The 24488-nt window shown below is 32.8% G+C and overlaps 4 protein-coding genes and 1 long non-coding RNA gene across 14 annotated transcripts; 1 reads left to right on the top strand and 4 right to left on the bottom strand.

Moving 5' to 3' along the window:
• Positions 1-6: 6 nt before the first annotated feature.
• On the bottom strand, positions 7-10297 carry LOC128393337 (bromodomain-containing protein 4B-like). 10 transcript variants are annotated; one of them, XM_053353500.1, is made up of 11 exons: positions 8346-10297; positions 8132-8260; positions 7283-7910; positions 7024-7194; positions 6767-6898; positions 6436-6582; positions 4120-4655; positions 3320-3728; positions 1894-2039; positions 1339-1821; positions 7-1274 (listed from the first exon to the last, which is right to left on the bottom strand). In XM_053353500.1, exons 1-11 carry the CDS (start codon positions 9798-9800, stop codon positions 1209-1211), a joined length of 4302 nt encoding a protein of 1433 aa, XP_053209475.1. In that variant the 5' UTR covers positions 9801-10297; the 3' UTR covers positions 7-1208. The 10 variants fall into 10 exon arrangements, with proteins under 10 accessions (XP_053209475.1, XP_053209476.1, XP_053209478.1 ...); XM_053353501.1 differs by having other exon boundaries at positions 7-1271; XM_053353503.1 differs by having other exon boundaries at positions 6436-6564.
• Positions 10298-10755: 458 nt separating this feature from the next.
• Positions 10756-11702, top strand: LOC128393345 (uncharacterized). The gene is made up of 2 exons (XR_008326123.1): positions 10756-11408; positions 11591-11702. It is a non-coding gene; the product is annotated as an uncharacterized LOC128393345 (long non-coding RNA).
• Positions 11703-13756: 2054 nt separating this feature from the next.
• On the bottom strand, positions 13757-16213 carry LOC128393340 (putative uncharacterized protein DDB_G0277255). Its single transcript, XM_053353511.1, has one exon. It carries the CDS (start codon positions 15571-15573, stop codon positions 14248-14250), a length of 1326 nt encoding a protein of 441 aa, XP_053209486.1. The 5' UTR covers positions 15574-16213; the 3' UTR covers positions 13757-14247.
• Positions 16214-17028: 815 nt separating this feature from the next.
• Positions 17029-22992, bottom strand: LOC128393610 (uncharacterized). Its single transcript, XM_053353803.1, has 6 exons — positions 21581-22992; positions 20015-20033; positions 19806-19920; positions 19456-19768; positions 18951-19235; positions 17029-17930 (listed from the first exon to the last, which is right to left on the bottom strand). Exons 1-6 carry the CDS (start codon positions 22980-22982, stop codon positions 17191-17193), a joined length of 2874 nt encoding a protein of 957 aa, XP_053209778.1. The 5' UTR covers positions 22983-22992; the 3' UTR covers positions 17029-17190.
• On the bottom strand, positions 18936-20323 carry LOC128393343 (uncharacterized). The gene is made up of 3 exons (XM_053353514.1): positions 19953-20323; positions 19456-19768; positions 18936-19235 (listed from the first exon to the last, which is right to left on the bottom strand). The coding sequence occupies exons 1-3, from the start codon at positions 19968-19970 to the stop codon at positions 18946-18948; spliced, it is 621 nt and encodes a 206-aa protein (XP_053209489.1). The 5' UTR covers positions 19971-20323; the 3' UTR covers positions 18936-18945.
• Positions 22993-24488: the final 1496 nt, after the last annotated feature.

Here is a 24488-nt window from a genome sequence, read left to right as displayed (position 1 = left end):
GATTGATTGAAATGATTGGTATTTTTTATTGGCTTTTGTTGTTGAAAGTGTTGATCAGGTCATTTAATAGGATAACTTTTTACATTGACCATTTGAGAGAGTAAGGGGATGGGGAAGATGATTAGTGGCGATTTCCTGACATAGTTCATGCCAATTTAATGTCTTCGCTATTTACAAAATAGTTTTTCTTTTTTAGAGATATACAAGGTTTTCTTTTTTTTTCTTTTTTCATTAACCATTTCTTGAGAAGATTTTGTTGTTTAACCGAAAAGGGAGAACGGGTAAAGAAGTGGCTTTTATCTTCATCTTTTCGAATTTTTTTTTCGTTTCTTTCTTCAATTAATCATTGGGCATGATGAAAGGAGAGGAAGTTGATGTGATGTGATGAGAAGTTGAAAAGAAGATGAGATGAAAATTGTTTGTGTGTGTGAGTTGCAGATGAAGAAATGTTGTGATAATATGATAATATGGGAGAGCGATTATGATGAATGTTGATGATGATATTCATTTGGGAGAGAGAGAGAGAGAGAAGATCAGTTTTGTTAAGAAAATTTTTCTCTCTCCAAAAGAGTTTTTTGTCTTTGTTTTTCTATTCACACTTGCGTTGAATTTTTCCATTTCAAGTTCATTAACTGTTTTTGTTCATTTTCGTTGACAAATATTTCAAGTCTCTCGAATATGAGATTATGTCCTTGCTTTGCTTTGTTCATTTAAATTAATGAGACACAAAAGAAGTTTTAACTTTGTGTATTGTGTGAGAATAGAAAAAGGAAAGAGAAAACAAAAATTGACAGAAAATTGATGTTAGATGTTGACGAAAAGGGTGAGAGAGATGATCACGACGATGACAATGATGAAAACTACGATGTTGATGTTGACAAATGGGCTGAGTGGTGAGTGTGTAGATGAGTGTAGGTTCATGTAGTATGAAAGTAAAAATGCATGAAGATGATTTTTTTTATAGATTTTCACGAATTGATGCTGATTGTTTTTGTCGACTTTTTTTTTGTTGTTTTCTAGATTTATCTCTTTCCCTCTGTGTCCTTTTAGGTGTTGTGTGTGTGTGTGTGTGTGTGGTGTTTGTGGTGTTTGTAGATTTATCTTGAGTAGTTTCTGATTTCGCATGTATTGAAAGTTAATCCATTTCTCGACAGTAACTTTCCATTTTGTTACTGTCGATCATTTAATTTGATTAACACGTTTATTCATCATAATGTTTCCTCGAAATTAGCCATTAGTTCACTTTGTAAATTCATATCTATTTGACCCGCCTGCTGATAGAAGATGAAAACAATTATTAGTAATCGATATTGAGAAATAATTATAATATCAACAAACCTGTAATTCTCTTTTTCTTCTTTCTTGTTCTCGTAATCTTGCTCGTTCTCTTTCTCTAGCACTTTGATTGGATGAAGGTGACGAGGAACCTGAGAAAGGTGAAACACTTCCCAATTGCTGCAATGGTTCAGGTGTACCAATGGGAGCATCGATATGTTGAGGAGTTGGAGGAGTATTTTGTGGCAAACCAGCGGCTACTGGTATTTGAGATCGACGAACCCGTTCAAGGGCTTCTTCCTCCTCCTTTTCCCTTTGTTTTTCTTTCTCTTGACGAGCTCGTTCACGATCTTCGGCTTCTTTTTGGCGTCGACGTTTTTCTTGCGCCTCCTGCATTTGTTTCCTACGATCTTCTTTCTCTTTTGCTTGTTGTTTAAATTTTTGAAAAGTGTCCACGTATTTACCAGAATTCGCAGCAGTGGTTACAGGTGACTGGACCACTGTTGCCCATTGACTTAAACTTTTCAACTTAGGTTCATTGGGTTGCTGAGAATAAGCAAAAATTAAGAAAAAAAAATTAGAACCAAAATCGACAATCAACTAATACGAAGCTCTTACCAATAGCGATTTATTTGCCGAATTAGATGTGGAAGGTGTTGATGATGCTGATTGGGGAAGACTGGAACGATTCAATTCTTTTCTATCATTAAGTGATGGAGAAACAACCAAAGGGCCTTCTAATGATGATGAGTTGACAAAAGGACCTAAAAATTATGTGGACACAGAAAAATTGATTAAATAAAATAAAAGAAAAAAACACAATTGACCCAAATACTTATACCATAATTACAACGAACAAAAATATGACTGATTGTTGATAAATTTCCTTGACCAATGAAAGGAATTGAAAAAGAGATCAATCATCGATGAAGAATCAATAAGATATGAATAAGATTAAAAAAGCAACAAAACAAAAATAAAAATCATAAAGGAAAACGAAAACGAAAACAAAACAAAAATAACAATAAAAATGTAAACAAATTTAAACAAAATGATGAAATCGAGAAAAAGAAATGAATGAGCCAATTGAGTTAATTAAATGATTTATGCAAAAAAACTGAACAATTTTTTTGCATAACATGTCAAAGGTAATCAAGTATCTTTAATTGTCATTAAAGGTAATCATATATTTGTAAACTAAATATATCATAACGAGAATGGGAAAAGAATAATTTTTTCTTCAAAATATATTACATAGGATTTCAAATGTTGACTAGATTTTGTTTACGTTTTGTTTTGTTGCTTTTTTATGAATTTAATTTAACAACTATTAACAATTAAATAGTTTGTTAAATTTGATTTTCTTTTTTTTTCTTAAATATTAAGTTGGTTATTTGGTTTTTTTTTAAAAAATCTTTTCCTGTGGAAAATGTATCAAAGTAAAAAAATGGTTACAATTGATGTGAAAAGAATACAAACTAAACAATCGAAACATAAACACTTTGAGAACAAATTAATTAACCTAATCATTGAATTTAAGTAATTAATGATTATTTGTAAACATGCGTCTTTTGTTTGATTGTTGAAATTTGCATCACTTTGGATGATGAATTAAGATGATAAAGGAGATGAAGATGATGAAGAGATGATTAGATGATGTGACGATAAAGATGAAAACAGAAAAACTAAAACAGAGAGAAGAAATCTCATCAGAACTGATGAAGATGAATCTGATGATCAATCGATAATCCGATCAAGAGTGAGATTCTTACAGATAATTTACAAAGAGAAAAATAAATAAACAAGTTAAATAGATTAATTGAAAGTTCATCGATGATTATCTCTTTTTTTTGTTTGTTGTTTTTGCTGTTTCAAGTTAACGGTTTCATTGTTTTCTTTTCTATCATCATTTAGCATAATCAAAGTTTCAATGATTTAATTTTTTGACGATTGGATGAAGAAGAAGAAGAAGAAGAATTGAATGTTCGTTGTAAAGATGGAGAGTCAGAGTGATTCGTGGTCGAGGGCAAGAAATTTAACTCACTCTTAGAACCTGATTGGTTAACAGGCTGTGAATGAGTTTCGATTGTTGCTGGTGATCGTTGAGGCGGAACACCGATCGCACCTCCAGGTATTGTTGTCGGTGCCTGTGATTGGGACATTTTAGGAGTTGACTGTCCACTATGCATGATAGTTGATCCTTGATTAACACCAGTAGAATTCATTTGCTGTTGTGATTGAATTTGTTGCATTGATGGCGGTTGTGATAGTTGAGGCGCTGTTGATATTAAGGGAGGCGGTGTTTGCATTGAGTTTGCTAGTGGAGGTGGTGGACCCGCCGACGAGTGTCCAGTTGCTCCTGACATTGGAAAAGGCGATGATGTTGGAGGTAATTGATTCGAAGATCGTTTTGTTACTGCAGAAGACGCTGTTGTCGAGGGCCGCGAAGGCATCTGTAAATTCATTTGGATTGATTAGTTTGATTAAAATGAGAACAATATATTTACGGTAAACGCGATTTTTTTTTCATGCCCACGGTGTTAACTTTGTAACCTTAGAATCAGATAACACGAATTAGTCAAGTTGTTGACCAATAAATTTAAATATCTAATCATAACTGACTGATGATCTAAAAATTGATTTTGTCTGATTGATTCATTGATTCTAATTACAACACACGATTTAACTTAATTTTTTTCTTCATCCTTCTGATTCTCATGAAACCCAATTAAGCAACAAAAAATGACATCGTGAAGACATGATCGCTCGATCGTATAGTATAATTAATTAGATTAATTTTCCCATTCGATCGGGCAATTGATGATTTCATCAACATCATCATACCTGAGGAAGGCTGGAGTGTGATGCTACAACAGGATGTTTACTAGAAGAAGTGAAAGGAGCAACAGCATTTGGATGCTGAGGCGGATTAGTTGCATTCAAGGTTGGAAACGTTGACTGGGCGAGATCAGGGACTGGATTAACTGATGCTGTTGGCCCATAATTCATGGAAAGCCCAGTTGGTGCGTAACCAAAAAGATGAGATTGAGAAGGAACATTGGAGGGATTGACTGAGTTGCTGTTATTATTGGCGAGATTTGGTGATATTTTAGCCTGTTGTTGTTGTTGTTGTTGTTGTTGCTGCTGCTGCTGCTGTTGGGTAGGTTGTGGAGCTTGAGGTCCACCAGGACCAGTTGTAGGTGGACCGAAATTGGTGTGACCCATAGTCATGGAGGTTGGCTTATAAAGCCCGTCGTAGGCTCCAGGCAGAGTACTTGTTGAACCGAGATTAGGAACTAAAGGTCCCATTTTTGGGTCATTCATTAAACCAGATTTAGAACCAGCAGCTACCATGGTTGGTTTCTTCTTTGATGATGATTCTGAAGAGGAGCATGGGGAGTTTTAATTTAACAAAATTTGCATCCAAATTTGGCTATTTTCAAATATGTTTTTATGTAATGTAATCGACAAAAAGTCAATATATTTCAAAGACTAACGTACAAATAGATAGATTGTTAAATAAGCTTAATTTTTACTTGGTTTGCTTGGAAGAGAATACAGTTTCCAGTCTTATTTAAAAGGTACAATCATGTATAAAAGTGTAAAAAAAGCAATCCTATTCTTTAACCATCATATGCTAGAGAAAGAGAAGAAGGCTTTTGGGAAAGTATTCTTTTTGCTCACATCTTGCACCCAAATCGAAACTGTGCCTGAGTCAACATCATTAAATAATATACATAAACTAATTTGTCCACCGAGTGAATTTTATCAAGGGTAGATAATAAGGAGACAAGAACAAGAGGGAGAGAAAGAGAGAGTATCAAGCTATTCTTATAGTATTGCTTAACAACTTCTAAGAGATCTTACTATTAAAAAAGTTTTTATTTTCGCCTAATAAGCCTAAGTTTGTTTTACTTTCTTCGGCTAGACGATCGATGATGAATATACAATGAGACTAATGTTCATAAATATGTACTTGGTAGAAAGAGAAAGAGAGAGTATGATTTGGAGGGCAAGATAAGAGATGAAAGATGATAAGGAGGATGAGAAAGAGATGAAGGTGTCGAATACGATGGTTTAAAGGTGAAGGGTGAGAGATAAATTTGATCAGACAAACAAAAAAGATGCAAGATCTTGATAAGCAAAGTAAACGAAATAGATAATGAGTAAATTGGTGCCTGTGTAACAGAAAAATAATAGTAGCTGAAAAGAAGCTTTCTAATTCTCATCGACATTGTGATTCTCATTCTGATTCATTCTCATAAGAGATCAATTGGATATTTTGTGAGTTACATATTTGTTTTTGAGGATATTTTTGTGCTCATTTTGTAGACTCTTCTTCAGTTTTCAGAATATAATAAATAAACTGAGGAGGAATTCAAGGGAATGGGATTGTCTGCATAAAAATAAGGTATTGGCTCCTCTCCTCAATACACAGTGAGCTCGCTCGACAATAAGATTCGCTCCTCACTAGAATATTAATGGTAATTTTTCTTCAAAGATGATATAGCATGGCATCAGTTCGTTGGAGGAGGAGATACACTGTACTCTTTTCTTTCGGAGATTTGCTACTGAAATAGAGTGATCAGCAAACTGATAAAAAATGGAGAAAGATGAAAAGAAGAAAGCATTTAGCTCAAAACTACAGGCAGAAAAAAATCGAGAATGGTAAAGATGATGAAAAGGAAAGGAAGAATTTTAAAAAATCATTGGAGTTGATTGGGGGATTAGAAGAGCTAGAGAATAGGTAAAGGGGAGCCTGATTAATTGAATACTGACAAAAAAACGAAAGAAGGATAGAGAAAAAAAAGAAACGGATAAGATGGAAGGATAGAAAAGATGGGATGACAGAGTAAGAAATTCGAGAGAGACCGATGGATTGGGAAGCATCAAAATGCTGAACAAAAGATGCAACTCAATTATCGACTTTTCTTTTTCTTTATAGTGAGTTTAATTTTAAGATGCTCGCAGTAAAAAAATAAAGAGATGAACTTGCGATGCCAGGGAGAAGAATAGAAGAATGACAAGAATAGAAGATGACCAATGATGATAAAGAGTGATAGAGGGTTGATGGTAACTGATATTCTTTTGATTCACAATAGATGGTAGAGTGGTGGTGTGGTTGGTTGGTTGGTTTTGTTTATTTTCAATGTTTCTAACCTGATTCAGAATCACTGCTATCAGATGAGCTACTTGAACTGGAACTGGAACTGGAATCGCTATCACTTGAGCTTGAGCTACTTGCGCTTAATCGTGAGCCCATATTGTCCACATGAGAATTCTCTGAATCTGTAAAAGCGTAAGGATCTGTAAATAATAAGCGGAAGGTCAAGTTTTGGTCGTTTATGGTTAATGGTTGAGTTCAATGATCAACAACATTCCATTAGTTATAGACCATAGGGTTATCTTCTCAAGGAAGATTAAATGTATTATGTAATTGGATTAAAGGCCAGAAACCTTTTTGCCAAATTTGTTGAAAAGAGACCCTCACCTTTCTTTTGTTTTTTAGGATTTGTCGGTTCATTCAATTTACCCGATAGAATTTTCATCTTATTTTCTAATTCTAGTTGTTTCTCTGCAATTTGTTCTCCTCTCGTTTTTCCGTTATTTTTTTTGGGAGCTGCTGTTTCGATACAGAGACAACATTATTAGAGAAAGTTGAATAGAAAAAGATAAGATGAAATTGAATGAAAAGGTTAGTGATAAGGTCAACATTAAACATTAAAGTAAGCAGAAAAATGATCTTACTATATCTTTTTCTGGGTTTTTTCGTTAAACAAGAGGCAACATAAGCCTCTAATTCACGGAGCGTTGAAGGCTTGAGAGTTTCGAAGTCTATTTCTATTTCGTCTGGATTGGAATCCCTTAAAGATGGCTCTCTAGATTGAATTATATGAACAACATTTCCTAATTTTTCACCTAAAATAAAAAAAAAGAAATTGAGTTAAAACATGACATTTTCGAATAGAAATATTTGTATAAAATCTAATGCACTAAGAATACTAACCTGGCAACTTATTAATATCAAGGCTAAGCTGTCTCTTTTCATCATAAGACATTGGCTTAGCATTGTCTTCATCTTCACTATCAAACGCAGGTACGGCTTTATTAACCTTCTTATTAGCTTTGCTATTGGTCCGCTGTCTCTTGGCTGGTTGTCCGACTGGTTTTTGGTTTGCTGGTGTTTTGGCTGCTCCAGCTGCACCACTTCTTGCCTTGGTTTTACCCGAAGTTGATGGCACTGGAGCATTATCAATGATGGGACCTGCACCAGCACTAGAAGTTGAGGCTACTGGACCAGAAGTCGGCGGAGCATCAACCTCTTCCATTTTAAAATCTATTCTATCACCATGTTTCTCCTTTTTAGATTTGTTTTTAAATTTTTTCTTTTTCTTATCCTTTTTAGAAGATTTCATTAAGACTGGCGTTAATTCGGAAATTTGTTCGGTAATCTTTTTAAGTTCTTCTTGCAATTGTTTTAATTTTGCTGAGTTTTCATTTTCAGAGTCACTTTCACTTTCCGAACTACTAGCCGATGAGCTTCCACTAGAACTTGAACCAGTACTATCCCCACCGTCATTAGATGATCTAATAGGTTCGTCTGGCATTTTGGCGTATCTCATTTCAAAAACGTCCTAGATTAGAGAGAAAAGAATAATAAATGTTAAAATTAGGATTATTTAGAACAAGAGATGTGACAAATGCATGAAACTGAGGCTCAAATTGTACAAATGAGACATCAGCGATTAGTTCTGTCAAGTTTATTCTTCCTCTGGCTGATGAAGAAGGTTCAATAAAATTGTTCCAACTTCCTGTCCAGCTTGAGGTAAACAAATAAAAAAAACAGTTCAATTACCTGAAGCTTACGTGCCATCAAAACTACTTCGTGATCGGGAGGGTTATATTTGTAACAATTGGTGAATATCAATCTAACATCAGCGGCAAAGTCATCTGGTTTCTTATACTCTCTTTTTTCCATCTTTGTCTATAAAATGATTAAAAAAAAGTGAAATTAGAAAAAAAATAATCCCAATGATAAATGAATATGAATAATCGTAAACTTTAATCACCTTGACTGTTCCCAAGTCCATTGGGTGTTTAATTATATCATAATAGTCGGATAAAGCTAAAGAAACGACATCGACTGGCTTATAAAATGGCCACGCATATCCCGCATGTTTCTTTGCGAATAATTCTTTTAAAATATTGGAACAGTATTTCATCTGTTCGGAAAGTTTTCCTTTCCTTGCTTTTGAAACGTGTTGTGCGCACTCAGGTAGCTCTTTGGAAGGTTTTTTGATAGGCCTTCCACTTTCCCGTCTAGTGGACATTTTTGTTGAGACTTCGTAATTGACTGGAGGGAAACTGTTGTCAAAAGATGAGATACCAGTCGTTGTATCCGCTTTCCTTTTCACCCCTTTAGCGGCTTTTGCTCCTTTTGTTTTGATTGGGACAGATTGTACCGGTGTTAATTGACATGTTGATGGTACATGTTGTACATATGTGACTCCTGGTGCTGATGATGGCCCCAATAGATTTGAAGAAGTAGTTGGCGTTGAAGGCTTATTTAAATTATATGCACTCTGAGGTCTAATTTGTGGTGTCTGATTAAATGAAGGGCTTTGGTTAACTAGTGTTTGTGGTACATTTGGAGTTAACGAACCAGCGGCAGTCAAAGGGGGAACAACACTCTGATTAACTGTTGTCTGTGTAGCATTCTGAGATGCAAGCACATTCTCAGGTACTCCATGGACAGAGCCAATACCAGAGTCGGTGAAAGAAGATGGAGTTAAAGGTGCTATAGAGGATGGAGTTGTTCCGCCAACTATCGATGTATTAGATGAACCTACAGAAATACCTCTACCTCTAATAGGTGCACCTCGACGACCTTTTTTACCTCTACCCGCACCTTTACCTGCAGGCATGTTTAAAGATTCCTCCACTGGTGGCATTTCCCTTAATTGTGTATTAAATAATTTTTCTAATGTTTGAGCCATGTAAACCACATCTTCACCCGGTTTGTTGTAAGTGTAACAATTTTGAAACATAGTCTTAAAATCGTGTATACACTCTTTAGATGAATAATACCAAAAATTGTCTAGCCTCTTCTTAATTGTACCCAGATCCATTGGATGCTTAATTATGTTATGATAATCTGGTAATTTGTATTTAACAGTGTCCACTGGTGTCTTGAAAGGCCAGGCAAATTGATGCTTGTTAACTGCTTTATATACTTTTTGGTTGATGAATTGAAGCTGATTTGTATTACGGCGGGGTTTATCCTCTGAGGGTAGATATGGAGGTTGCACTATTCCATTAACAGGCTCATATCTAGGCTCTTCTTCAATATCTGAAAACATATTAACCACCGCCATTTTATCATCTTCTGGCAAGGTTATTTGCTTCGTCTGTTGTGGTTGATTATTATTTAATTGAACATTTGATTTTTCTTGTGAGGTACCTTGATCATCTTGATTTTGTTTATCTTCTTTTGCACCACCAGCAGCCGGCTCAGGATCGGACATTTTGTGTGTGTCCCACAATTTGTTGATTAACCCAAACACTCACACACACAACACAGAGAGCAACAAGAGAAAAAGAGATAGATAGATAGATAGATAGATAGATAGAGAAAGAGAGAGAGAGAAAAATAGATAGAAAGAAAAAGAGAGAAGAAAATATATAGAGAAAGAAAGAGGATAAAGGGAAGAAAGGAAAAAAAAGAAAGACAAGAAAGAGAGAATGTGAGTAACACTTATTTCTTGTGATGTTGGTGTTGATTTTGTTTTCTGTGTGTAAAATTTTTTTTTTGTTTTTTCCTTTGTATAATCCGTTTATTGTCACCACTATTTTACCCCCCAAATATTATATTATCACGAGGGTCCTGAGGTGTTACACTATCACTGGACACCAAATATGCCAATAAATATTGTCACAAATGATGAACAATTAATTAATGAAAAAAACAAAAATTAAGATGATGAGAAACAAGACCAACACACACAATCCGGAAAGGAACAGTAGAAATAAAGAAAGAGAAATAGAAAGAGAGAAAGAGAAAAAGAGAGAGACAAAGAAGGTAAGAGAACCGCCATCTTCTGGTAGGATAAGAGTTGTTCCAACTCCGCGCAGATTATGATTGGTTGATGAACCACTTGCGCATGCGCACACACATTTAGAGCTTTTCAATTTTCTCTCTTTCTCTTTCTTTTTTTCTCTCCACCAACAATCAACATGGATCAGTTTTCCCAATCTTCAAATTGGTTTGGACTTTTTTTTTCGGTTCTTCTTTTTTTCTCCTTCTTTTACTTTGTTGGTTTTTTAAACAATTCTTTTCGTATGAAAATGTTTCATTTCTTTCAATTTTTGTGATGTTAAACACTTTTTACACTAATCAAGTTAACAATTAACTATTAATTAACAATTAAGGTTATTTAATTGTGTGGAATTAATTAATTTAAGTTGACTGGTTTTCTTCGCATTAATGGTATACACACACACACCTCTTTTTGTCCTTAGAGTGATAATGTGTTAACAAAAAGCTTCCATTTCCTCTATTGGCGGTTACTTTTGAATCTTATCTTATTTTCAACGGTTTTTTTTCTTCTTCTTTCAATTTATCTTCTTCTTCTCCATTTTCTCTTCTTTAGTTTTTTTTTTCTCTTCCGATGGTATTTTATTCTTATTGGCTTTTTGCTGATAAAAATAATTTTTTTCAATTTTATTTGAAGAGGTGGGAAAAAAGCTTAATGGATGGTCAATCTTTGTTAATCTCTTTTCTGTTGGATTTAATCATCAATTTCTCTATCCCTCATTCGTTGTTCACTATCTTCTTGTTAGTTATCTTAATTCAATCTGTGAAATTTTTTTAATTTGGTTTGTTTTTTTCTCCAAAGAAATTAAGATCCTTTATGTCAATCATTCAACTCTATTTGTTATCAAATCTCGTAGATTTGTTAGATTAAGAGAATTGGCTTTTCTTTGCCTTCTCGATTTCTCATTTTAACAAATTGCATTACGATGTTATGACTTATGCATCGTCTAAAAAAACCCCCGATGAGAAAACACTGTCAATGATTTTTGAAGGTGAAAATGATGTCGAGATGAGAAAACCATTTAGTAGGCCAATTGAGGTGATGATAACTCAATTATCTTCGGATAGTTGAACAGTGATGACAACAAAACTAAATAAACATCACTTTTTAAACAACAACAATAAACAATTATCTCGATGCAGAGATTTTTTTCTAATTGTTGTCAATCTTCAACCATCAAATCGCCTCTTGAATAATTTTCTTTTTCTTTTTCCATACAGATACAAAATTGGACTATCTATCAATTCTACTGTCAATCAAATCAAATAAACGATTAACAATTTAATCACAAAGAAAAAGCACAAAAATCAACAAGAGGAACAACAACAAAAATCAACAGGAAATTAACAATTACTCAAACTGAAAGAAAATTGAATATGTAACACAAAGTGAATTTGAATATAAACACTTAAGTAACATATTCTTTCACAATTTAGATGTAGGTGGAATATCAGAATTAATCATCAACAATCAAATACATAATTTGGAGAGCGAGAGAGTAATAAACATATAGAATCGGATTAAAGGCCCAATAGAAACGAGGAAAATGTTTGGGTTCCTGTTTCTTTATCCAAGAAAATTATTAATATTCTTATGATTATGGATTGATTTCTTTTCTCTTTCAAAACAGATTATGGTTGGAGAAGTAGAGAAGAGGGAGAAGAGGGAGAAAAATAGATGATTATGATTATGATGATGATGATTAAGCCGAAAGTCAAAAGTGATTAAAGAGCAACAAATAGACGAGAGAGAGAGAACAAAATTGGAGAATAGAAAAAGTGAACAATCAATTTTGACACTTTTCTCTATTCTCTTTGATTGTGATCACATTTTGATGGAGAAAACAATTGATTATAACATGATGATTATCCACAGGAAGAAATTGAGAAATTTTCAACAATTAGTTAATTGTAAGAATATGAATCGTAACAGAAAACATATTTACTCATATTGAAGATGAACAGACACAATTAGATGTTGATGATTATCCAAATTGATTGTCGATTGTTAATCCAATGGATCTGCACATGAAAAATATGAAACAATTGTTAGTTAATCAGCAACAATTAAGAACAAGTTGATAAATAACATTAATCATGAAGAAAATGATGTTAATGTGTTGGCGTTGGAAAAAAGTAGTTAATATAAAATCAATTGTTTCTCTTAATGGAGATGAAATAATCAAGATGGCGACTCCATTTTCTTCATTACAATTAACTAATCATCGTGATCGTCATCAAATTACACGGATAATTACAAGTGAAAGATTAACTTGGTTGATGAAGAAAAAAAAAGTTAAATCAACAATTAACTGCGAACCTTTTGATACAATTGATTAACGAGCAATTTAAATTTACACCGATTGGGAAGAAAAATGTTCCAACAATTAGATTTGGTTGTCAGTTTTTTGTTTGCTATTAATTTATTATCACAATTTACTTAATTTAGTTATCATAAAAAAGGGCAACAATCAATTGTTACCCTTAAAAATTAAGGCTAATTCAAAATTATCTCAATCGGATTAACTTTTTTTTTTTCTTCCTCTCTGTTAATTCAAAGTTAATCCTCCAATTGGTTTCTGACTTTCATTTATTATTATTGATATTAAATTGTTATTAAATTAATACACGTTGAAATGATCACATTGATATGGAATTAAATTAAATCATCATCATAACAATGATCAGTTGGAAAGAGTGAAAATGATTAACTATTAGCTGACAAAACAATTAGCCATCAGATTGAAGTTTGATATGTTAACTGTAAATGGCTTAATCAGTTGATTGTTACTAATTAATTTTAAAAGTGAAACTGAATCAATTGTTGAGGACACAAATTAATTTGTTACACATTAATCAACAGTGATTACAATTTACTCATTGTAATTACTGTTCAATGTAAACAAATTTCAACTGATTGTTATTACTATTAAATAAACAGAATGACAATTATTTTCATGATTGATTAACAATCAGTTAAATTTAATCATCATCATTTTGATACATTGAATAAAAACAAAGTTTAAATATTTACTTTTAGCAAACAACAATCAAGACAACAATCAAAAGTAAATTGTAATTGTAATTGTAATTGTGGTTTAAAAAAGCTCATGATTAACTCAACTAATTTAGTTGGAATCAGTGTGATCGCAAATTCTTAATCCAGTTATCGACACACTTTAAATTTAATCACAAGTTAATCAAGTGAATCGATTGTTATGATTAGGCAATACTGATAATAATAAACACGTTATAAAGCACGTGCTGAACGCGCGTTAGTGGTTAAGGTGAAATCCATTCAATTTGGTCAAGTGCTCGTGTGCTTATGTGTTGAACAATTAACTAATTTATATGAATAACAATTTGATTAACAAGATTTACTAATTCTGATCATTATCATCATCTAATATCATGATAATATTATAGGTTTAGAACTGATAATCACTCCCAGAACTTATAATAATAATATAGGTTGAGAATCTATTCCCATTGGTATAGGTTGAGAATTTGAGCAATTTGTTGATTGTAATCAGAAAATTGGTGAATTTTTACTAACAATTAAGAAAAACAAAAGAAGAGAATTAAAAATAATAATAGAAACCAATTTAAGTCAAGAGATTTTTAATTTTTCTCTGAAAGAAAAAAAAACTTTTCCAATGATAAACTTGGAATGGAAATTGTTACAATTTGATAATTATGATTAATAATTTTCGAAAGATTTGGTTTTTCTTAGCATTCTGTTGGTAGAAAAATTAATTTATTAATTGTGAGAGTTTTTTTGTTGATTGTTGATTACTTTGAATTGGAAAAATAGTAAAAATTTGTGATCAGTTAGTCTTTGAGAGGAAAATTGTTTTTCTTTTGGTTCTAATTGTTGATCATTGATTATGATGAGAATCCCAAGTTGGTGATGAAGATGAAGATAAAGATGAAGATGATGATGAAGATGATGAGGTTTCGATGTTGATCTGATGATTTTGAAATGATCCATTGGATGGATGAAGAGGAATTCGCTGTTCGGCTGATCCACCTCTCAGAATTTCCGTCATAAAGGTGATGTACATCACCGCCAATCGCAAGGTCTCAATTCGTGATAAGCGTTTTTCGTACGCAAAGGTCGGTACTTTTTTCCTCAATTTATCGAAAGCAGTGTTCAAGTGGTACATTCGTCGCCGTTCCCGAATATTGGCCGCTCTTCGTTGAGCCATAGTTGCAACTCGACGACGAGGTTTGCTTGATGATTTACCATTGGTACTATTTGGATGATGATTGTTGGTGTTTGAACAAATCAATGGACAATCAGTTGGTAAATTGTTGTTATTTGATTTAGTTCTCATCATTGGTGAGGGTTTTGTTGATGAGGAGGATGAAGATGAGGATGAGGATGATAATGGTGATGAAGATGAATCTGGAATTTGAATACAGTTAATTGTTGTTGTTGGTGGTGATTCTGTTGATGAAATTGACTTTAAACATGGACAAAGTTTATCATTACAAGATAATTGGGTTACAATTAACTGATCACTGGTTTTACTTGGTGATTGTTTCAATTGGTTGTTGACAATTAAAGGTGACACTGGTGATGATGGTGGAGATGTTGATGATTTAATTGATGATGATGAGCAATGTTGTTGATTAAGATGATATTGTTGTTGATTGTGATGATAAGGTAAATATAAATTATTATCATTATGATTTAATCCAATTTGAAATTGATTAATTTGATATGGATTATGTGTTGATTGTTGATCATTTGCATTCCATTGGTGGCAATTAATTAAATTATGAAAATAATCACTTGCTTGGGGTCGATTTATATCATTTGGATGTTGATTAAGATGATTGGTATTACCTTGATTGTTACAATTAAATGTTGATTGATATGGTGATAAATTTGTTGTTACCTTTGGTATTAATGAGACTAATTGTTTACCTTGAGGGGATTTAATTGTTGTTGTTGTTGATGAAGATAAAGTTGGTGATGAAATTGGTTTGTTGATTGAAATTATTGTTGATTTAGTTAAATTACGGGTTCGATTACGTGAACAATTAGGATTTAAATTGTTTGCAACATGATTAGTTGAAGGAAAGTGTAACAATGATGAAGATGAAGATGATGTCGGTGATGAAGAAGATGATAAAATGAAATTCATATTATCTGATGTGTGAAAATGATCAACAATCAATGGTTCACTTTTAACCATTATGGTTAACAATTAAAATTGATCACATTTAGATAAATATTAATTTACTCTTGATTGAAGAGTCAAGAAAAAAGTTCAATAATATTTGATTGATTGTTGATCAAGTATCACCAATGAAAAAAAGTCCAAGTTAATATATTAACTCATATATTTATCGTTTTTAATTAACTTTCACTTAAATTGTTGATGTGTTGATTGTGTGTTGACTGATCCGTTAATAGTGAATCACAAAAAAATTGATGACAAATCAACGGCAATTGGTTATTGGAATTGTAATTCACAGAGTAAATTGTTGAATCAATTCAACTGTAAATTGATTTGAATTACACAGTTTAGTTAATTTAAGATAAATTTCTTATTACATTTTAGTTTAAGAAAATTTTTCTCTACAATTAATTTTATCATTCTCATAGTTGTTCCATAGTAGATGTAAGTTAATTGTTACACTAGAAATAGAAGAAAAATCAACTTAATTGTCTCAATTAAGTGCCAATATTAAGAGAGAGAAAATGTCAATTGTTATTAAACAGAAATCAATCTCAAGTGATGTTGACCGAAGTTTATTTCCGTTTCAAAAGATCACAAATCTTTACAGCTCACTTTTCATCCTCATCCTCATCCCTATCATCATATTTATCTTCATCATCATCTTTGCCCCTTTTCTGCAATAATATCACCTCCACTTTCTCTCTCTCTCTCTCTCTCTCTCTCTCTCTCTCTCTCTCTCTCTCTCTCTTTAGCATATGCTTTTCATTTCGAATCAAAAAAGTGTTTCCCTAAATTGTTATATTAATATGAAGGAAGAGGAAAGATGATGATGATGATGATGATGATGAGGATGAGGATGAAAGTGATCCACAGAAACTCCGCCCTTTATTCATACTTCGAGAAGAGATTATATCTTTTTCTATTCTTTTTTTCGTCTTTTCTTGTGGTTCTAAGGCTTATTGTGATTCTTCATCATCCTTATCATCATCTCGATCATCATTATCTCTCTAAGTTATTATAACTGTTCTTGATCATCATCATGTCTCTTTATCTCTCAGATTTAATCATCTTTTTGATTCTTTGACTTTTTTCTCGTTTTTTTTTGTTATATGATTTTCGGTGAATTTCATCTTCTTCCGTTTCCTCTCCTCCTTCAACATTATCTTCATCTTCCTCCTCCAACCAATGATAAACTACAATTGATTGTTTCTTAATAGTTTCTTCATTCTCACTGGTTAATTCTGATTCACCTCCAACTGAATTTACAGGTTGAACATGCGCTTAATTCAATGATTAACTTTAATTCACTTCAATTGTAACTTAGATTTGAATTTATCCTCATGATGAACAATTGAATTCATTTTCTCATTGACTCAATTGTTTTCTTACTAGATGATTGTTGATCAAGAGATCGATTTGTTCAATCAACTAAATTCATGATGAATTATAATTCTTGATCAGATGATCAAAAGATACAATGTAATGTTTTAATTTTCATTTTTAAGTTGTAATAAATTATATTTTTTTTCTTAAATTTGATCATTTTTCAATAAATTATATTACAATTATGTTCGGTCCGATGATTGGATGAATTGGATTGAGTTAATTACAATTGCGTAAGTAAATTGTTCAACGACGATTAATTTTTCCTCGATCACGGTCACGATCATTGTGACGATCTTTAAGTCGATCCCTTTCTCGATCTCTCCTGAGATCTTTGTCATAGTCACGATCTTTTCGATAACTTCTATCTCGATCTCTATGATGATCTCGACTTCGACTTTGATCTCGTCGTTTAGAACTTTCATCTTTTTCGTATTTTCTATCTCTATAATATGTATCTCGATCTCTCTTTCGATTATCATCCTTTCGACTTTCTCCCTCTCGATCTCTATCACGATTTCTTTCATATCTTCTATGCTCATCTTTGGAATATTCTTTACGTCTTGGAATCTCCCTAACATCAGAATAATCAGTGTGACCTCTTCGATGGTCTCTATTATTTCCCTCATGGCGACGATCTCTCGATCTTGTTACTGGACTTCTCTCTTTGGTTACCGATTTGGCACCTTGGTTTCTCTTTGAAGCTGATTTTCGATGCCATTTGTACTTAGCAACAGATTGACTGAAATCAACGTGAATTCGGCGATCATCAATTAAAACATTATCCATTTTGAAATAAGCCTTTTCACAGGCTTCGACCTCTTCGAATTCAATGAAAGCGTATTGTAAGGAATCTCCCGTTTTTTGATCTCTGATTATTTCACATTCTGTTATTTTACCAAATCGTGAGAAAATCACGTCTAAATCTTCCTCTTTAGTAACTGGATTAAGTTTACAGACGAACAGGACATTAGGATAGATGTAGTTGTTTCAAGTGATATCAAAAACCCTTGTTTTCTGACTGAAGGACAATTAAAATCAATTGTGATTTTATTAATAATTTTATTTAGTAAATTTAGTAAAATGAAATTAATTATTTTTTCGTTTTTTCGTTTCGAGAGTGTAATATCTGGTGTAGTACCCGGAGTCCCACCGGGAGTTTATCCAGGAGGATCAGTTGGAGGAGCTTATCCTTACCAAGGATATGGAATTTAATTTATACTTTAGCTAACATATAGCAAATTCAATTATATCACCACCACCCAACCACCCAACCACCTACAACACTCAAGCAACCAACCAATAAACCACCTTCTTAATTACTTCCCCTTTATTTTTTCCGAGTTTTGTTCATTCAGCTAATCAACTTGTACTCTTAACGAATACTTGTCGATTTAGTGTAATAATGATCATTAAACTAAGCTCACTTTTGTTTATTAGTTGATTGCTGAGGCTAAGGAAACAATCTGGTTGAACTAATTAATTACAATCGCTAATTGTTTTGATATTCTCATGATTAGTTTGAAACAAAAATCATTCTCTTATCGTGATTGTATTTGTTTATTTGATTGTTAACTTGATGATTAGAAGATGTTTCTGATTAACTACAATTATCAGTTTATTGATTCCACAATAATTGATTTACAAGAATTTTTTGTCCTCGAGGATTTTGGCCTTTCGATCCCGATGCAGCTTGTTAACATTTAGAATGACGACTTTTTTCAACTTCGATCAAATTTCCACTTGCTGGTAGTGGTCCGATTGTAAATTCGTCATCTTCATCATTACTACTATCATCACAAGAGATCAATCGTTGTTGTTTAACTTACTATTTATAATTTGATTGAATTGTAATTGAGGTAAAAAAATCCATCAAAAGTGTTTAATAAGTTAATAACATTTGATTGTTATCCTAATCATTTTTTTGATACTTTAAACTGTATCCAATTCACTTGACTTTATGAAAATTTAGAAAAATCAAAGAGAGTGAATATCATTTTTTCAACCGGAAGGCTCTTTATTTTTATGGCCTTTTTGAAAAAACTCGTTATAAGCAGAAAAAACTGAATGACAGGACCAATAAACATCGAATTTGTCTTCGAGTAAGTTGAACATAACCGCCAAACACGACCAATCAATGCAAGTTGAAGATTTCCGAAGGTGAAGGCCTTTGAATAAAGACTTTTGAGCTCGATTCAATGTAAAAACAGATGATTCTTGTTTGATGAAAGGACCTAATTGCAGATTATCAATGCCAGTTACTAAATGGTTGATTGGATTGGATTTCTCATCTACAGAAAAATAGAAAAACATAAGATATGACAACAAGGGATACACGAGTAAGAAGTAGTAGGCGTAAAGGTAGAGAGAGAGATAGAGAGAGAGAGAGAGAGAGAGAGAGAGAGAGAGAGAGAGAGAGAGACAAGAGTAAGAAGAGGTAAAAAGAGAGCAAAACAAATAGTCAAATCAATTAATATCGAATATTATTTCAATTAACATTTCCATAATTACCATTTCCATAATTAACAGGGCCATAATTAACAGGATAATAATAGTCCCATACAAAACCCAAGGATACCATTTCTTCAATTGCCCGCCTGGTAAGTAATGGACGGTTATGTCCATTCGTGTTCACATAGTTTCGATACACCGTAAAGGTTAGATAATGGTTGAAAACCCTATCGCCATCATCCAAAATAGTCAGCGAATAGGAAAGTACCTCAATATTAATTGGATTGGCAATACGTCCTTGGTTATTTCGCATAGGCCGTTTAAAAATGTCCCGTAAAGTATTATATTGAAGCGTATTTATAGCTAACGACACCTATCATGAAGAAAAGAATAAAGAAATTACGAATTACATTTCTAGAAGACGAATTTGATTCCATGAAAACATCAACAATTTTCTCAAGAAGTTCAATCAATTCATTGGACAGATAGGCCGTCATGAAGGCTTTAACAGTAACTGAAATGTAACTGAATTCATGGAATTAATTATAAAAAATTACCTGATTTTGTTGGAACATAATGGATTGGCCACTTTTTTCTCGTAATTCAATGACAATTTTACGATTCCTTTCGAATTTCAACTGGATAAACAAGAGAATGAGATTTAAAGAAAGGAGAAAATCAAAGAAATTTAAATTGGGTGAACTAAATCGCTAATAATACTTGATGATGAAAATAAATTCTGTTGTGTTTGGGTGATGAGGACAAACTGATGATTGTCTTTTATTTAATTATCACAAGTTATTCAATTTATCTAACATGAAAACTAATCATTCTAATCAAATAATCATCACCATCAAGCCATCCTCATCTCAAATCATAATTGTGATCTATCCATTAAACGAGAGAGAACCACAATTAACAATCACAATTAGATGATTACATTTGGTAAAAAATAACAAAAAGACAACATGAGAAAAGAACAACTTTTCTGCCATCTGGCGGATGAGGATGGCTCTCTTCTTATTCTTTCTTCTTTCTTCTTAATTTCAACACTTTGAACTAATGGACACCATCGATAAGTGTGTTGAATAACCACTGGCTCCACCTCCAACCATTAACGCTCATCTTACCAAAATTTTTGATAACATGGGTTTAAGAGGAAATTCAGCCATTCGACGGCCGAGTCGAGTGAGAAGACCTCATCCGTGATGTTATCACAGATTTCGGCTTTGACCATTTAAACGTCAATGTCATCGTCAGTGTAGAGAGACCCCTTCAATGTTTCAAGTGAGTGTCATAGTTACAGGGTAATTACTTCCTCACGTTTCATGCAGTTCTCATTGAGGTCTAATATCATCTGATGTTTGCACTTTGGGCCTAACCTGTCTCATCTTTTCACTCGGCCGTGTCAATGCTCAGTAGAATGTTGGTCGTTCTTTTACCTTTTACCTGAATCAGTTTGTTCTCTAATTAACGCGAAATGAGGCTATTCATCAAAGAGTAATGAAGTAAGAGAGAGCCCAAGATACGAAAAACTTGGAGTTGTTCTTGTATGACGAAAGAGGGCGCTTGTCGATTTCTCTTTCTTTTATCTCTTTCTTTTTGAGATAAAAGTTAACAAAAATTTTTCTAAAAAGAAAGAGAAAAGAAAGAGAAAAAGAGAGAGGAAATTCATAAAAGAAAGCGAAAAGAAAGACTACTTTCTTCTCAAAAAGAAAGAGGAAAAAGAAAGAGAAATGGAAAAGCGCCTTCTTTCGCCATACAAGAAAACTATGCTTTTGGATTTTTGGTTTACTGCAGCCTCTTATTACTACTCTTTGCTATTCATTGTTTTAGGTATATGGCAGGATACTAATTCTGCCACTTGACTTTTCTACTATCGTTGTCTGCTTATCGTTCCTCAATTGTTTTCTTACTTGATGATTGTTGATCAAGAGATCGATTTGTTCAATCAACTAAATTCATGATCAATTATAATTCTTGGAGTGATCAACTTGATCAGATGATCAAAAGATACAATGTAATGTTTTAATTGTCATTTAAAGTTGTAATAAATTATATTTTTTTTGCTTAAATTTGATCATTTTTCAATAAATTATATTACAATTATGTTCGGTCCGATGATTGGATGATTATCTTTAAATTGGATTGAGTTAATTACAATTGAGTAAGTAAATTGTTCAACGAAGATTAACTTTTCCTCGATCACGATCACGATCATTGTGACGATCTTTAAGTCGATCCTTTTCTCGATCTCTTCTGAGATCTTTGTCATAGTCACTATCTTTTCGATAACTTCTATCTCGATCTCTATGATGATCTCGACTTCGACTTCGATCTCGTCGTTTAGAACTATCATCTTTCTCGTATTTTCTATCTTTATAATATGTATCTCGATCTTTCTTTCGATTATCATCCCTTCGACTTTCTCCCTCTCGATCTCGATCTCTATCACGATTTCTTTCATATCGTCTATGCTCATCTTTGGAATATTCTTTACGTCTTGGAATCTCCCTAACATCAAAATAATCTTTGTGACCTCTTCGATGGTCACTATTATTTCCCTCATGGGGACGATCTCTCGATCTTGTTACTGGACTTCTCTCTTTGGTTACCGATTTGGCACCTTGGTTTCTCTTTAGAGCTGATTTTCGATGCCATTTGTACTTAGCAACAGATTGACTGAAATCAACGTGAATTCGGCGATCATCAATTAAAACATTATCCATTTTGAAATAAGCCTTTTCACAGGCTTCGACCTCTTCGAATTCAATGAAAGCGTATTGTAAGGAATCTCCCGTTTTTTGATCTCTGATTATTTCACATTCCGTTATTTTACCAAATCGTGAGAAAATCACTTCTAAATCTTCCTCTTTAGTAACTGGATTAAGTTTACAGACGAACAGGACATTATCGGGTGGTTTAACATCTTCCGAGGGTAAATCTCCAATCATTTCCAAAATGGTCGCCGCTGCTTTACTTTCTTGTACCTTGGGATCCATTTCGGGCTTTTCGTCAATATTGTGAGCGATACATATTTTTGCGATAATTTCATCTGATGGTTCTGGTGAAGAATCAGGATATTGTTTTATCAAATCAGGAGGATCATCAAAAGGATCAGCTAAAATTATGGAATGGGTTATGATTATGTCAGAGAAAAATAGCTCGTTCATCTTGGTAAGTGTTTCCAAACCTTCAACCACATAACCGAAAACAGTATGATTACCATCAAGATAATCTAAATTTTCTCGTAGAGTGAAAAAGAATTGGGATCCATGTAAATCATCACCATTATTAACCATGGAAACTGTTCCTAATCGGGTATGATTAACTTTTGGAACCATTTCCTTACGGAAAAATTTAACTGATCCACCATCAAGGAAAGCGAAAATTGATTGTCCACCCTTGCCAGTTCCAGAAGGATCACCAGTTTGAGCGATAAAATCTTTCTCTATTCTATGGAAAATACAGAAATTGTAATATTTCATTTTACACAATTTAAGAAAATTATAACAACATTTGGGTCTCTCTTCAATCAACAAATCGATGGTTAAATCACCAACACTTGTTTCAATGACAACCGACATTGTCAATGGAATAACAGCCAAAACAATACGAAAAACACAAACAATTTAATTCAATCACAATCAGTTAATAAAATATCAACATTGAATTCAACATTTTGGAAAAAAACATTTTGTCAACAAAAGAAAACCGATCGACATTTCCATCGACAGGTGTCGCTACCAACTGACGATCAGAATTTTTTTCTAACAGATGATCAACTAATCACGTTTTCTTAATTTCCATTTCCTTTTTTAAATTATCATTTAAATTTGAGTATTTAAATTGAATTAAATTGTTGAATTTGATCATTTCCGTCAACAGTTAACTTGAATAAGTGTCCATGTCTTTGTTTATTCTTTCTCGTTTGGAGGTTAAGGTGAATTTCTTATTCCATCTCTATTTCTATAAAAGTTGTTTCTTTCTATTGGAAACTGTTAATTGATTATCCTCTCGATTGATCTTCTTCAGGTAAATATTTTATTCTGTTTAACTGAGTTCACATCTCTGTTATACTTAGTTAGACGGTGATAATACTGTTGTCATCGTTTATATCCAATCAGAGAAAAGTAAAATAAAATCTCTGGACGATGAACTCATCCTTTTTATGTGAGTTTGAAGAAGGGTTTTGACACCGAATTGACTAATTGTGACCTCTGTGAATCCTTGATAATGAATAAACTGATATCATTTGTCAAAGACACCCCAGAATGTATACATAGAGAATAGTAAATTCAACATGTCCGTAACGACTCTCATAAAAATGAATACGTTTTGTTGAGTCTCGTATTTAATTGTTTATACACTCAGATTTATTAACTTATTTTCTTTTTCTCTCTTTTTTTCTAGAATGTGACCTGACTATAAAACGATTAATGATGTTCGATGAATTAATTGTACTGTTGATCCTCAGGTAATTGGAATTGTTTTTCTTTGCTCCTTTAGCTTTTCTCCCTCTACCTGGGCAGGAATATGAGTAATTAATTTCACTATTCTAATATCAGTGAGAGGAAGATAAATAACAAAAATAATCTCTGAATCTTGATCTTTTTTAGAGTTTCAGTTTCATGAATTTGTAACATTTTTTTCTATTTATCTCCAGACCTAAACCGATGGAAATGGTAATAATTAACTTAGACCAGGATGATAAATGGAAATTGAATCGAACTGAATAAATTTCCTAATCCTGATCACTCTACCTTTGAGTTTGTCATGATTCAAATCTTCGTTTTTCTTCATGATAATGAATCTTGAGGTAAATTGTTTTTTTTTTACTTAAAATCCGTCAACCTCTGTCTCTGTCATGGTTGGATTATAATATTAATACTATTATCGTGGATTTGACCGCAGAGGATATTGAACGAAAACTCTGGTCTGTATGGTGCTTCTCATCTTAGTTTTAGGGGTTTCATTGATGATTTTTGACATTCAATTTAATTTGTGAGACCTCTGTTTTAAATGACGATGCTACGGTTAATATCATTGTTCATAATGTTTGCAGAGAATAGTAAATTATATATTCCAAATAT

The sequence above is a fragment of the Panonychus citri genome, unplaced genomic scaffold (assembly GCF_014898815.1).
Source record: "Panonychus citri isolate SS breed McGregor unplaced genomic scaffold, ASM1489881v1 Contig00138, whole genome shotgun sequence".
In the NCBI taxonomy this organism is placed as follows: Eukaryota; Metazoa; Arthropoda; class Arachnida; order Trombidiformes; family Tetranychidae; genus Panonychus; species Panonychus citri.
Note: the sequence above shows the minus strand (reverse complement) of the source record. Positions and strands in the feature narration are given on the sequence as shown.

Bases quoted from the DNA above. Each gene is read 5' to 3' on its own strand.
- LOC128393337 (XM_053353500.1), bottom strand. From the start codon at position 9,800: ATGTCCGATCCTGAGCCGGCTGCTGGTGGTGCAAAAGAAGATAAACAA. The intron at 7,911-8,131 runs GTAATTGAACTG...TCTCTAATCTAG, and splicing joins TGATGGCACGTAAGCTTCAG to GACGTTTTTGAAATGAGATA. The intron at 1,275-1,338 runs GTTTGTTGATAT...ATCTTCTATCAG, and splicing joins GAAGAAAAAGAGAATTACAG to CAGGCGGGTCAAATAGATAT.
- LOC128393610 (XM_053353803.1), bottom strand. From the start codon at position 22,982: ATGTCGGTTGTCATTGAAACAAGTGTTGGTGATTTAACCATCGATTTG. The intron at 19,236-19,455 runs GTAATTATGGAA...ATTTTTCTGTAG, and splicing joins CCCTGTTAATTATGGAAATG to ATGAGAAATCCAATCCAATC. The intron at 17,931-18,950 runs GTTGAAAAAATG...TCACTTGAAACA, and splicing joins TAAAAATAAAGAGCCTTCCG to ACTACATCTATCCTAATGTC.
- LOC128393340 (XM_053353511.1), bottom strand. From the start codon at position 15,573: ATGGTTAAAAGTGAACCATTGATTGTTGATCATTTTCACACATCAGAT.
- LOC128393343 (XM_053353514.1), bottom strand. The intron at 19,236-19,455 runs GTAATTATGGAA...ATTTTTCTGTAG, and splicing joins CCCTGTTAATTATGGAAATG to ATGAGAAATCCAATCCAATC.